The sequence below is a fragment of the Balaenoptera borealis genome, assembly GCF_965194805.1.
Source record: "Balaenoptera borealis genome assembly, chromosome: 11".
Classification (NCBI taxonomy): domain Eukaryota; kingdom Metazoa; phylum Chordata; class Mammalia; order Artiodactyla; family Balaenopteridae; genus Balaenoptera; species Balaenoptera borealis.
The window spans coordinates 45,994,868-46,008,476 of record NC_138868.1 but is presented as its reverse complement, the minus strand read 5'-3'; the positions used below and the strand labels follow the sequence as shown (position 1 = coordinate 46,008,476).

The following is a 13,609-nucleotide window of genomic DNA, read 5'->3' as shown; positions in this document are numbered from 1 at the left end:
ACCTTTTTCCTGCTCAGCCGCTTCACTAAGGTCTGGAAGCTTGAGCCCCACTAAGTTCTGATTTCTTAGCAGGATGTGCTCCTTTTTAGGAAAAGAAAGACAACATTTCAGATGGTGACCTCAGGCTGGACTCTTCCCTCGGTTCTATGGCTGTGACCCCTCAGTCTCACGGGGCAGCACTCGGGGCGGGGAAAGTCACAACATCTGAGGGCCACCAGGAAGACTGCTCCTCTCCCAGCCTGTAAAGGTGCTGGAAACCCCACCATCAGCGCCCCATTCCTTGGGTCAGGAATGGTCCTTCGCATGGCTGGCTTTTTGAACAAGCCTGTGAGCCCCAGGGCAAGGGAGCTGCCAGCCACATGGTGGCTGAAGGCTGGAGGACAAACAGAAGCAGAGCCCAGGGCTCTGGGGATAGGAGGGTCCCCTGGGTGTGTATGGAGCCGCCAAAGATGGAAACAATCTTTGTCATCTCATGGCTGTGCTCTGAGCGGCCTGGAGCTTCCTGCCTTGTTATTTTGGGCAGTGAGTGCCCCCTGTCAGGACTTGTGACCTCCCCTGCCCCTAGTTCCTCAGTGGCCTGTGATGGCACCTCTTGAGCTGTTAAACTCTCCAGACAAACGAGGCCTGCAGATTGCTGTCCCAAGGCAGCAGGCCAATAGCCACTGCTGCCTGGGGCTTCGGCCAGCAGAGCCGAGGAGAGATGGGGATGCTGACGGCAGGTATGTGGCACAGGTAGGCTCACACCTGTTCCAAGTCCAAGACCAGTGCTCCCAAGGGGAAATGCCACACAGAGCTCCTTGGGCCTGTGACTGGTGCTTCTAAGGGGATTTTCAGTGTCCCGGTAGCAAAGGCCACTTGGACGGTTTTCCTCCTGGGTGAAGGAGAGGAAGGGGCCAGCAGAGGGAGCTCTGGCCCAGATGGAAGTCATGGGCCAGGGCCCTTGACCTGTTTCCTTAACCAGAGGCCCACAACCAAGCAGCTCTCGGCACCCTGGCTTGGGCTGGAGGTGCGGTCAGACGCAGGGCAGTGGTTAGTGGGATGGGGCCTCCAGGTTCTCTGTGGTTTTCTTTGCTGCAGAGAGGAACTGGCAGGGGTCTGGGGGTGGCCTGTCGCCTGGGCCTGGCCTCTGCTGCCAGAGGCACGTGAAGGCAAATACCTGTCTGGCCTCCTTGGCGTCACCTTCCCCAGGGGTCTGGGGCTGCGGCCCACCAGGGGCGGCCCTTGCAGGCCTGTGCTGACCCACTAGTTAGTGATGTCTTCCTGGCTGGGTGGGCTTTTCCGTGTATAATGTTTTTAACCTCAGCAGCCAGGCCCCAGCTCCCCCGGAGCCTCCAACACAGAAGGCTTCTGTGCAGGACAGTGGCCACGGTTGGAACGCGTTCCTGCTAGTACAGACCCCCAACCCCGCACTTGCTCTTGACTGCTGTCAAGTGCCTCTTTTCCTTCCCTGTCCCACGCCCCCTTGGTAGGGGAGCCAGGAGGGCCCCGTCCGACTCCAGCTCCACCCCATGGAGTCCCGGCTGCCTTGGCCTGTGGCCTGGGTTGGCCCTCTGGGGAAGTGGGCCTTGGGTAAGGATTTCTTTGTCCTGTTAAACTCTTCTCTTCTTCACACCCTGGGCTCTCTCCCCCTACATCTCTGGATGCCCCCCAGTCATTCCACGAATAGGGCAGTAGCCCCATGAGAGACAGCTGTGCCTGGTTTGACGGCCAATGACATTTAGGGACATCAGGGGTGTTAGAAGAAATTCACCACAGAGGGAGCAGCCCCTCACGGCCATGTTTGGCTGGATTTGAGGCCTTTTGTTAACAGGCATCAGGAAGGAAAGCTTGGGGGGCAAGACGGAGGGAAAAGCCATTCCATCCCTGCCCCATCCTAGGCATGACAAGGCGCTCCATCAAAGGCTTCTTGTTCATGAGCCACCAGCTCCAGTTAGAGAGGAAAACACAGCCCAGGACTCAGGGCCCATGTGTCCTTCCATATACCCACCTTCCCCTTGAAATGTGGCTTTGTGTGGCAGCTCTACACCAGCTGACCTCACCCGAGTGAGCAGGGTAAAAGCACGAAAGGTGATATTTATGAAGGACATGCTGCCCAGTGGGCTGGTTATCAGGGTGGGGAAGTTCAGGGCTCCACAAGGCCCACGTCTGGGCCACAGCTGCCCCACCCCAGGCCCAGGTCAGCCCGGCCCAGAGACCCTCAGCCCAGGTTGGGGATCTGGACACACACCCTGCCCAGCAGGCCCCCAGGAACCCACCTCACGGAGTTTGGTCAGTTTCTGCATCCGCACTGGCTGCACTTGTATCTGAAAGTCTTTAAGTCCAGGAGCCTTGGCCAGCTTGCTGCCAGCTTTGCCTGAAAGACGCTTCTCTTCCTCTGCCAGCGGCACCTTGGCAAGCACTTTCTGCAGCCGGGGGCCGGGTTCTTCGGGACTGCTGTCCCAGGAGGCACCCCGCAGCAGGGGCGGCCGGGACGCAGGGGGCCACAGCTCAGCTTTGGAGCCAACCTTGGACCCTGTGGGCTCTCCAACTGTACTTTTCCCCTGGGGGGACTGGGGAGGCGCCCCTCCAGAGCCCTGGGTTGGGCTTCTGGGCAGAGGGTTGCCCTCCTTGGCTGTCTTCAGAAGCGGCTTCCCTAGCTCACTCTCAACAGGGCCAGGCTGGGGGCTGTTCAGGGCCATTTTCCCACCACTGCCTGTGCCAGAAGCTGGGCCCTTGGGTATGGCCTCTGGGCGATGGAGGGGATCAAAGTTCTCCTTTTGTTCTATTGCAATTTCTTTGGACTTCTCAACTGTGGGAGAGCGAGGAGTCAGCCTGCCCTGAGACACTTTCCTCTGGTCATTCTGCTTCCGGTCAGCTAGCCCTTTGAGGACATTCTGAAAGAGACAAGGTAGAGCTGGGACCCCGGGGGCAGGTTGGAGGGGAGAAGGGTGGATTCACCTCTGCTGTGGGGTCTCTATCCCCATGGACCCTGCTAAGTGACCCGCACGTGTGTGTGTGCGCGCGCATGTGTATGCGTGTATGCATGCGTGCGTGCGTGTGTGTGTAGGGGTGGGGAGGTTTGGAGAGGTGTGGGCTAGGTAGAAAGGGAGGACTTCTCAGTCACATCTGAGCCGGTAAAGGGGACCTACAAACAAGCCTGAGGTTTGTAAAACAGACAGGATAAGGGGACCTGCCATTCAAAACCTGCCAAGAACTTCCCAAGGGCTAGGCGCTGCAGAGGACAGTGGAATGGAGGGCAGCCACAAGTTTTGGCTTTGACTCTGTTGCCCCAGATTCTAGTCCTGGCTCTGCCTGGCAAGGCCCTTAACTCTTAGGGATTCAGATTTCCCATCAGGTTTGTGAACTCCCTGAAATTATATACAAATGTATATGTGTGTTTGTGTGTTGTATGTATTTTTCTGGGAAGAGAGTCCATAGCTTTCAACAATCTCTCAGAGCGTTCTATGATCCAGAAGAGGTTACAGATCCCTGAATAAGGGGATTCTTGCAAAGCTGATAGCTTGCTGTTCAGAAGTTCTAAGATTCTGTACTCTTCTTTCGTTTCCCAAGGGAAACCTGCTTTGTGAGGTGCAGGTTTGTGGGTCTGTCTGGGTATTTGTGTGGCTGTCTTGTGTGTGTGCTGAAACTCTACCAGAGGACTCTAGCCCAGACCCAGTTCTAGATGAGATTATACTCTATGCTGCCCTTGACACCACCTTGAGCAGGTGGTTCTAAGCAGGTGTGGGGCTCTTCTTTTGCTCATCAGCAAAGACGAGGTTTTCCAGGCTGCCCCCAGGAAGAGTCTCAGCCAGGGGCTGGAGCTTTCCTGCAATTTTCACTAGAGCTGACAGGCGCAGCAGTCTCGCCTGGCTGTTGCTGGGCCCGGTGGCCCCCTGGTCTCTGGCAGCAGCCTGACTGGGAATGTAGGACTATGGGCAGGACCACCTTGGAGGTCATCCCCACTGAATCCCACTGCCTCACCCCCTCCACCTCAGAATTCCAGTCACCATAGGGCAGAGGAACCTTCTAGCTTCCTCAGCCTTGACCTCCCACTCACGCACACCCACTGGCAGGCTGCCCAGGGCCAGCCTAGGCTTCTGGGACACCGTGTCTCCCACACTCAAATCATCCAAACTGGGCAGACCTCAAACTCACAGGCTCGCCAAGGGGAGGTGAAGAGACTTCGGCCTCATCCCCCTTCTGCGGGAGAAAGTAAACACGAGTCAGTCAGCAACGTGAAGAGACCGAATCTCCTCTTGAAACGCCCTCAAGGAGACCCCTACAGTGGTGTCGATGTCTCCCCCACCCAGCACCCTCGCCTCCAGCGGGTCATGGAGGGCCTCTCAGGTGTTAAGGGGTAAGAGGAGAGACTAGTTGACATAGGAACCCCAAACAGTGCCCCGTTACCTGTGGTGGTGCTCCGGGCAGAGGGGACACTGGGCCACTGCACGCATCCAAACCTAAAATGGTCCAGACACTGGCGAGTGATGTCCAGCACCCCAGACCCTCAGCTGTCCCTTTAGCAAAAACGCATCTACCTCCCCAGAATGTCCTCCCTTGGGTCCCTCGGGCCCAGGAGCCAGTAATGCCCGTGCTTGTTGAGTACCTCTCACAATGCCAGGCTCTGTGGGGAGCCCCCATCTAATCATCACAGAAACCACAGGAGGAGGCCGGGGCAGAGGGAAATCAAGGCCACACAGCCGGAGTGTCAGCGCTGGGATCCGAACCCGGGCTGCCTGGCCCGAGCCTGAGCTTGCCCCACAGCTCTGACAAGCGTAGGCTGCTCTCCCTGGCACCCCACCCCTACCCTGGCTGAGCTGAGGGTGTGGCCCTGAACGCAGCCTAATGAAAGGGAAGCAGTCAAAACACAAAGAGTGGCCCAAATAGAGGCCTTTGCAAATAAGCTCTGAGGTGACCTCTCTCCAGGTCTTCTCTGGGCAGAGGGCCCAAGCCATAGCCCCCTTCCCTCCATCCTCATCCTGGGCTAGGCCTACCTCCCCACGCTAGCTTGAAACCCCAAAAGAAAGCACATCTTCCTTCTCTGAGGTAGCCCAGCCAGGCCCCTGGGGAGGGGGCCAAACGGGGTTCCTGACTGGGAAGGCTGCAGGACAGGAGTCCTGGGGCCCAGGGGAGGGACTGAGCTGCCACCCAAGGCGGGAAGCCAGAGTGGGCAATGCTGTGGGGTTCGGCGGGGGGGAGGTGGACCTCACCAGGCCGCTTGGGGACGGTGAGAGAGTTGCTCTGAGAGGACCCAGGAGAAGCTCCGGGGCTGAGGTTTGGGGAAACAGCTGTGGAGACAGACACAAATTGGCCAGCATTCATGAAGGCTCAGGACTTCAGCCTAACAAAGACATCCTTTCAGGTATTTCTTGCCTCTGGGGACTGGGTCTGCCTCGTCAGGTTCAGGGGCTGATTCTGGACTCCATATAAGGCTGCTACCACAGCCCAATGCCTCCCTGCTGCCAGCCCAACGGGGGGGCGGGTGGTGGTGTGCTGGAGTCATTTGGGGGAGAGGGAGGGTGATTGGGGTCACAGTCCTCAGTCTGCCTGGCCTCACCCCAAAGCACCTTCTAGAAACAGAGGACCTGGCGTTGCTTGGCAGGTACAGCTTCAAAGGCTATACCTCCTAGACTTGCCAGGATGGCTCTGATTTCAAATGTGCCCCTTCCCTCCTAAGTACATTCTGACTTGTTTAACTGCCCCAAATTTTTGCTCAAGAAAAAGAGTGACTTTAGCCAAAGGGATAGCAGGAGAATTTCAGAAAACCTTTCTTCTAATCCAGAAATTCCAGAGAGACACCAAAGACCACACTTCCCTTCCCTAGGGTCCTTCCCGGGGCACAGCTGGAGGTCAGGGAGAGGGATCCCAGGGCCGGCCTCTCCTGACCTTTGCAGAGGAGGTGCCCACAGAGCAGGGCCTCCTGGGGATGGTGGGAGACCACACAGACTCTAACCCTGCAGGATGGCCCGGGAGTCTGTGCACTCGGGCATCACACAGAGGGTTTCTCTCCAGGCAGGGTTCAGGGACTGGGGAGCCCAGGTCAAGTTCACGGGTGTCATATGGGCTAGCACTTCTTGGCAAAGCAAGAAGACACAATGGTCACACATAGGCCCCCAAAAAATGGAAAGCAGAGTTTTCTGGGCTAGAGTTGGGTCAGTATTTCGGAGCTTCTGATACGGGGCGAGATGCCCTCTCCGCACAGGATCCTCTCCACGAGGCTCAGTCCTCCTGGGCCCAAGAGGCCTGGGGGCAGGCGCGTCGAGGGCCGCCCCTCGGAAGCAGGGCTCCTGCTGCAGCTGGGGCTGGGCCCTCCCCAACGCCTGCCCCCGTCGGAGGGGCTCAGGGCGGCCACCTGTCGTCCTACCTGACGGGCAGTCGCCGGGGCTGCTCCTGGACTTCCTCCCGCGGCGGGTCAGGAAGCGCTCACTCACCGACTTGGCTTCCTCCAGCAGCGCCAGGTTTTTCTTCTTGTCCTCCTCGGAGATGCTGATGTCCGGCAGCTGGCCGTTTACCAGGTCAATGATGTGCCCCGCAGGGTCTGCAGAGGGAGGGTGAGCACGGCGTGAGAGCCACGGAATCCTTGGTCCCCAACCTCAGCCCTGCCCCCAGCCCCTACCCCTCAGCCCAGGGACACTGCCTGGAGGGGACTCGGCCAGCCAAACCTCGGCCCGATGCCGGGTCCTGGAGAGGGCTGCGTGGGGACAGACAGGGCTCCCCCAGCAGGCCTGGCCCCTCCAGCTTGTAGCCAGTGGATGTGGCAGGTCCTCTGTCACAAATGGCCATGAAGCCACCTAGGTTCCCAGTACTGTCCTCAACTCTGCCATGAGGGAAGGCCATCAGGAACCCCACCTGTTCTATCTGCTCCCCTAGTGTTCTTCCTTCGGGTCTCTGTTTCTTTAACAAGATAGTGAGCTTAACATATGTGGATAAAGAAAGCACTCCAAAGATCATGGGCCAAAGACACAATCCCATGGCCACCTTCCCCCTTTTTTCCCTCTACTCACATGGTTTACCCCCATCCTTCTCCATAACTGCCCCTTCTCCAGGACGCATTCCCTGGGTGAGTGACACCACCTCTCACCCAGCTGCTCGGAAACATAGGAGTCACTCCACACTCCTCCCTCTTCCTCAGCTCCCCCCAGGTCCAACCAACTCAGCATCAAGTAAGTATCTCTGGAACCTGTGCCTCATCGCCACTCTTGCTCATCAGCTGTAACTTACCTGCACAATTACATCAGCCACCTCATAGGTCCTCCACCTCCAGGCTATCTGCTCCATCCCATCCTCCACTGCCTATCAGAGTGACCTTCCTAAGGGCCATATCTGACCATGTAATTCTCCTGCCTCAGCTCATCAGGATTCCTCCTGGTCCCCAGTGTGACGTCCAGATGCCAAACTGCGCCCAGCCACTTTTCCTGATCCCACATACTCCTCTCCTCCGGCCCCTTGGTAGTGAATGGCTCCCGTTGTGCCTCTCCAGCCTCCTTTCCTCCTCCTTCTGGTCATAGCTCCCCGGTTTGCACTGGGTGAAACTCGTCTGAGTCTCAATCATGTTAGGAAGGAGCTAAACCATACTGCCCGTCTCATCCCAAGTGCCAGTAACGGAACCATGTTCCATCCTCAGCCAGCCAATGAGTTCAATCCCCCTGGGTGACTAGTTCAGGGATGGCCATGGAGGCCAGTGAGAGGCAACTCTGAGAAGGGTGGTGGGTATATGGGGAAGAGGAGCTCTCTTTTCACTGAAGGGATGTAAGTTGCTGGTAGCCATTTGCCCAGAAGGAAGCCAACGCACAAGAGAGGAAACTTGGGAGATGGGATGGGATGATTACTAATGACCCAACATGAGCATCTGGGTTCAGCACTCCCTGAAAACACAGACCCTGGCTTTTATTTATTTTTATGTGTTTTGGCATAAGCTAGTTTAAACTGAGTTTCTATCATTTGAAAGAGTCCTGACACACAGCCAAGCATTCAGTTGCTCTGTTACGGCTCCTGTTCACCAACAAAATTGCTTCCTCCACCCAAATGACGTTTCCTCCCTCTTGTCTATCTGTCTGACTCTCTAAGGCACAACTCAGATACTCTCCCCTCTGGACTACTAATCTGAGAAGCAGAAGAGGGGAAGGGGCCAAGCCCGGCCAAGCTGCCAGACCTCAGTCTTCCTACTCAAACACACCTTCAGTTGGACCCCTATCTCCGGTGGCAGAAATAAGACAAACCGGCCTAGCCCTTACCCACAGAAGTCAGGGGAGCAGTGGAAACCTTCAGGTGTCGGTGAGAAAGCCTCCTGTGGGGACTGTGAGCTCTGAAAGACCAAACAGAGTCATCTCGTTAGGACAATTTGTCCACAGCTGGTAAATAGGTGACCAGATGCTTGCATACTCTTTCAAAGTCATCCTAGAGCATCATCTTACAAGCCTGTTATTTTTCCAAGGGCGAAAAAAATATGGGAATTTGTTAGAAATGCAAATTCTCAGGCTTCACCCACCGACAGGATCAGAAACTCTGGGGATGGGGCCCAACTCTCTGTGACTGAACAAGCCCCGGCCCCAACCCCAGGTGATCCTGATGCTCTCGGAAGTTTTCGAACCACTGCCCTTTGTAACTTTGACGATTTAGTATTTATTAGGGCTCAGACTCTGAGTGAATATCTAACTTGCAGAAAACTCATAAACTGTGAATAATTGCCTGATAGAGATGCAGATGATTTCTGTTGGGGAGAAAAGATAAAAATAAGGTTTCATTGCCCTGTGAAACATTAACCTATCTTATATCTAACTTAGCAATCTTTTTTTTTTTTCTTTTTTTAAAGATGTATTTATTTATTTATTTTTGGGGGCTGCATTGGGTCTTCGTTGCTGCGTGCGGGCTTTCTCTAGTTACAGTGAGCGGGGGCTACTCTTCGTTGCCTTGCGCGGGCTTCTCATTGCGGTGGCTTCTCTTGTTGCGGAGCACGGGCTCCAGGCGCGTGGGCTTCAGTAGTTGCAGCACGCAAGCTCAGTAGTTGTGGCGCACGGTGCTCCGCGGCATGTGGGATCTTCCCGGACCAGGGATTGAACCCATGTCCCCTGCATTGACAGGCGGATTCTTAACCACTGCACCACCAGGGAAGTCTCTAACTTAGCAATCTTATTCCAGCTTTCTTTTCCTCCTCACTGATTATACTACGTATATCCATTTCTCATATCCTCCTTTGAACTGGCTTTGTTATCCTGATGGTCCCCTCGTTAATGAGTTAAGTAAATCTTTGACACATGCTCACTATATATCTGTATTAGAATTATCTTTGTAACTTTTTGGAAATTAAACTTAGAAAATCTCATTCCAGCTAGACCAATGCATGGGCTAGGGCTGTGTAAAACCGAGGCAGGGACATCCCTGTGCATGTGAGCCAGTGTCCCTTCCAAGAGATCACCTTCCACACAGGACCCACTTTGGCCAGAAGCAGGATTCTAGTAAAAAATTCACATCTTTTAGGTCTGTTTGAAAATATCTGGGCAGTTATTGTAGAAAACTCCCCTGCTATGAGCTGTGCTTTTCTTAAAGGTTAACAAAGTGCAAAGAGCCAAATCTAGGAGAGAAGAAATAATTTGTGGGGAAAAGATAATGGAAGAATCCCAAGCTCTCTCTCCCATTTTGAAAAACTGCTTGATTGTATTTCATCAATAAAATGATCAAGAACGAAGAAAAGATTTGTAAAAAATAGAGCTGTCTAATCCGCACACGCTAAGAAATATTGCTCTTTACAGCACAGATTAGGCAAATAGGATGTTACCTGGTGACCAGGTTTTTGTCAGTTTCTTCTTCCGGTGAACTGGCATCCCCAGTCAGGATGATGGTGGGCGGACTGCAAGATATTCCTGCGGTGGGAGGGCCCTGGGGGTTTAGAACAAAAACACAGATGGAGTTAAGCTCCCAGGAGCTGGAGCCTTTATTCAAGTATCATGACACTCAGAGACTTCCTGACAAGGGTCAAATGCTGTTTATTTGGATTATTCAGGGGGGAAAAAAAAAAAAAAGGCAGTTTCTCCTTCATTTACCGAGCTTAACTTGGTCTATTTTCATGCACTAAGATTAGGGAACTTCTAAGTCATCCCTGGTTAATTCTCACTAACAATGTAGGAAAAGAATGGTGCAGGGTCCTCAGGCTGCAGCCAGCCTGGCTGGGGAAGGAGGGAGGCAAGCAGAAAAGGCAGTGACACCACACATTCCCAATACTCAGTGACGCCCTACATTTGGCTAATTGTGACCTTTCAATAAAGGTGATTTGTTCCATGGATAATGGAACACGCTTTAACTTTTGTAACTTTGTAAAAATGTTTATCTACATAAATACACGTTTCTGAAATAAGAACAAAAGTTAGGAGCCAATCCTTAGATTTTTGAGATAGTTTGCAACCACTAAAGAAAATAGAACAAAATTACTAACCATCAAAATGAAAGAGTTATTACATCCTAGGTTGGAGAAGTTGTAGTGAAATTTGTATACTGTTATGCTGCTAATGGCTGTGTGAGTTGTAAAACCCTATCTGGAGTAGAAAAAATACTTGTTGAGTGAGTAAATGAAAGAATGAAATAAAAGCAATAGTGTATAGGATATACAATAAGATCCGTGAAGATGCATATCAACCTGTGTTTTCCTACACCTAAGGGTACTGGGGGTAAAAATAGGACCAGTTAACAGTAACACACAGTAACTCTCTGGTTCTTCTGCCACGTGCTATTGCGGTATTTCCATCTCAGAGTTGTTCCCAGCTATGTCTGGGAGACTCTCCAGAGGTCCTGTCATATGACCCTTCATCATTTGCCTTCTCCTCTGCCCTGCCCCCTTACTGGTGGGTATAGCCCGGGCCCTCTGTGAATGCCCTACTCTCCCTGCCAAAGTCCTGTCTCCCTGGGCTCCCGAGCATGTCACACCACCTGCACTATTGGTGTGGCCTCCTGAAGCTTCAGAGCAGCAGGTGCCCATGGCCACTGTCTCTGGAGGTCGTGTCCTTCTGGAGTCCCTGGGCATTAAGTGCTCTTACCTCTACTGGCGCCACTGAAGCCATGGCCTGGGGGCTGCCCTCGCAGAGCCAGGCTGAGCTGTGTTCTTGAGCCCTTGGTATGCAGGTGTTGGTTCCTTGCAAGGTGAGGAGGAGGCTCTCTCTCCTTTTCACATCATTCTTTGTTGTCAGGTGGGTACTGTACAGTACTATCTGGACTTCTCAAATCCCACAACTTTTAGTGAAACCAGCTCTTCCCATTTTCATTTGCATCTCTTCCCTCCCTTGGCCTCAAACATGAGGCCGGGTGAGCTGGAGAAGAGTCTCTGAGTCTAGCCAGGGAACGCTGGACCCCTGTGTTCCAGGACCTTTCAGCAGGAGGGAGCTGCAGTGATGGGAGGAGGGGGAAGCCCTCAGAATCCCCTAGCACATGGAAGGGAAGTTTGGGCAGGGATTTCGGCTGGGTAGGAGGAGCAGGAAGCAGTACTGCCTTTTGGAAGAATCACACTGCACTCAAATTTCTGCTCATTATCTACTAGCTGTGTGTCCTTGGGCAAGTTATCTAACCACTCTGTGCCCCATGATCATAAAATCTAACTCACAAGGTTGATGTGAGGATTAAAAATAATGTTGACACAGCACTTAGCACATGACTGATGTTTTCAATAAATGGTAATATTACTGTCAGATTACTTTTCTCTCTTATTCCACAAATACAGTTTAGTTATCCATCATGTGCCAGGGGCAGTTTGAGATACAAAGACCCTCAAGAGCTCACAGCCAAGCAAGGGATACAGAGAAGTAATTAATACTTATAATAAGTATAAGATGATAAGGGATGAAGCACATTCTGTGAAAGCTCAAAGAAAAGGAAAGAAAACTCTCTCATGAGGGGAGCTGGAGAAGACTCTCAAGAGGAGGGGACATTTGAGCTAGGTCTTGAGGGATGAATAGGAGCTTGAAAGACAAAGATACTAGGGGAGAGGTTTTTGGGCAAAGGGAACAGCATAAGTAAAAGGCATAACTGGGCATTAGGGATTCATAATGTAGCTAGAGCATAGACTATAGAGTATGTGAAATAGGAGGGCCCAGGGATGCAATATTGTGATTTATAAGAAATGTATATATTTGGTCATTCAGATGACAAAAATATATTCCTCATATATATTTGGTCTTCATCCACAGTTCCTGGCTTACAGCTCCCCAAACACTTGGAACTTCCTGTGTGATAAAAGCTTGGGGCAACATCTTTTGTTATAGTATTTGGTCTCTTTTTCTCATTTCCTGAAAATGCTTCAGAGAATTGCTTGACATGTTATAATGAGGTCCAAGAACCTAATTTTAGGGCAAAATATGAAATCAGAATAAGAGGTTGAGCCAGCTTCTGAAGGACCTTGGGTGCTACTCCAGTGAGTTTGGTCTTTGTGGTTTTGGAGCTGGGGAACACTGAGGATTAGGCCTGGGAATAACTTGACTGCCCAAAGGAAAAACAGAAATGTTGACAGCAGATCCATCCATGGATCCCTGTGATTCCCATTGGTTGAGTTGCTGGAAGAGGCCCTATTACTGAAGCATCCTTCTGCCCCATAGGAATTTTGAGGAGCTCCCTAGTAAATTGGAGCCGTGTCACTCTCCAGTGGGATATGCACAGTTGGCCAAGGTAGAGTGACAGGGAGTCAGCATGATGCTTGTGGCTGAAGCCAGGACTGGCCAACCTCTCCTCATGACCCCAGAGCTCCAGTGCCTCCAAGAACGCAGATATACATCCTTCTGTCAAAGACTCCTCCTGGAAGAGACACTCAGGAAGGTTCCCCCAAAGCAACAACTCCTTCTGTGGATAGTTTCACCCTGATGGGCTGGTGATAAGCTGGTCACCTGCTTTGTCCTCTTGTTGCACTGTCCCTCAGTTCCCAGAACTATAAAGTAGTCAAAGGCCTGCGGTCTCAGAAGACGTTTGTGTGAATAAAATGAAGTGATGAATGTGTATGCCCTTTGATCTGTCATCTGATCTACAAATACCCATTAATCATGGTTATCACTCAGATGAACAGCAGCTCCACTCAGTTCTCCCCGCCTTTTCTCCACCAGGCTTCACTGGTGGGAGACCAGCAAGCGGCAGAGGGGCTGGTGCCTTCCAAGGGGCCAGGAGGGAAGCAGAGGATCCTGGGTCATGGTGTGGGGCCTGAGGACACACAGTGGAACAGCACCCACGGGAGCTGCTGAGGTCAAGAAGGGGAAGCAGAGTGTCAAAATGGCAGGTGATGATGGAGCTGGGGCAGGCAGGGCCCAGGCAGTGCCAAGCTCAATGGGAGAGCCAGTGAAGTGGAAGGAATGTGGGGCAGAGGGAAGGTGTTTCTCCTGGGTAGATTCTCTGGGGAGCAGAAAGGGCTGAAGTTTTCCCAGGGGCTTCTCTTCACATCACTAAAAGGGTTTCCTGCTAACATGGCCTCTTGGATCTCAGTTAGAGAATTAGCCTCCTCTGAATCCTATCCTCTGAGCTCAGAGGTGCAAATTGGAGACCTGGGAGCCTGTTTGCCGTGAGTAGCGTTTACAAGTTTTTATGTTAGTTACCAACATTTCATAATTAGAAGAATTCCCATAAAGGTCTGGATTTCCTGCTTTTCCTAAAAAACCAGGAGATCAAG

At 52.5% G+C, this 13,609-nt stretch overlaps 1 protein-coding gene and 1 pseudogene across 5 annotated transcripts in view; one reads left to right on the top strand and one right to left on the bottom strand.

The window, feature by feature from the left end:
• The window catches only part of LOC309605602 (large ribosomal subunit protein eL42 pseudogene), a 621,562-nt pseudogene that overhangs the window by 492,893 nt on the left and 115,060 nt on the right, over positions 1 to 13,609 (top strand). The gene's annotated exons all lie outside the window — the stretch shown is intronic.
• The window catches only part of IRAG1 (inositol 1,4,5-triphosphate receptor associated 1), a 149,301-nt gene that overhangs the window by 53,115 nt on the left and 82,577 nt on the right, over positions 1 to 13,609 (bottom strand). For 2 of the 4 annotated variants that reach the window (XM_082341467.1, XM_082341466.1), the window contains exons 3-9: positions 9,755 to 9,855; positions 8,214 to 8,284; positions 6,344 to 6,517; positions 4,387 to 4,439; positions 4,135 to 4,179; positions 2,256 to 2,873; positions 3 to 81 (exon numbers count right to left, since the gene is read on the bottom strand). In XM_082341467.1, the coding sequence (XP_082197593.1) occupies positions 3 to 81; positions 2,256 to 2,873; positions 4,135 to 4,179; positions 4,387 to 4,439; positions 6,344 to 6,517; positions 8,214 to 8,284; positions 9,755 to 9,855 (1,141 nt within the window). Of the gene's footprint in view, positions 1 to 2; positions 82 to 2,255; positions 2,874 to 4,134; positions 4,180 to 4,386; positions 4,440 to 5,189; positions 5,268 to 6,343; positions 6,518 to 8,213; positions 8,285 to 9,754; positions 9,856 to 13,609 lie in introns of those variants that run through there. The other 2 variants (XM_082341469.1, XM_082341468.1) reach the window with 2 other exon arrangements.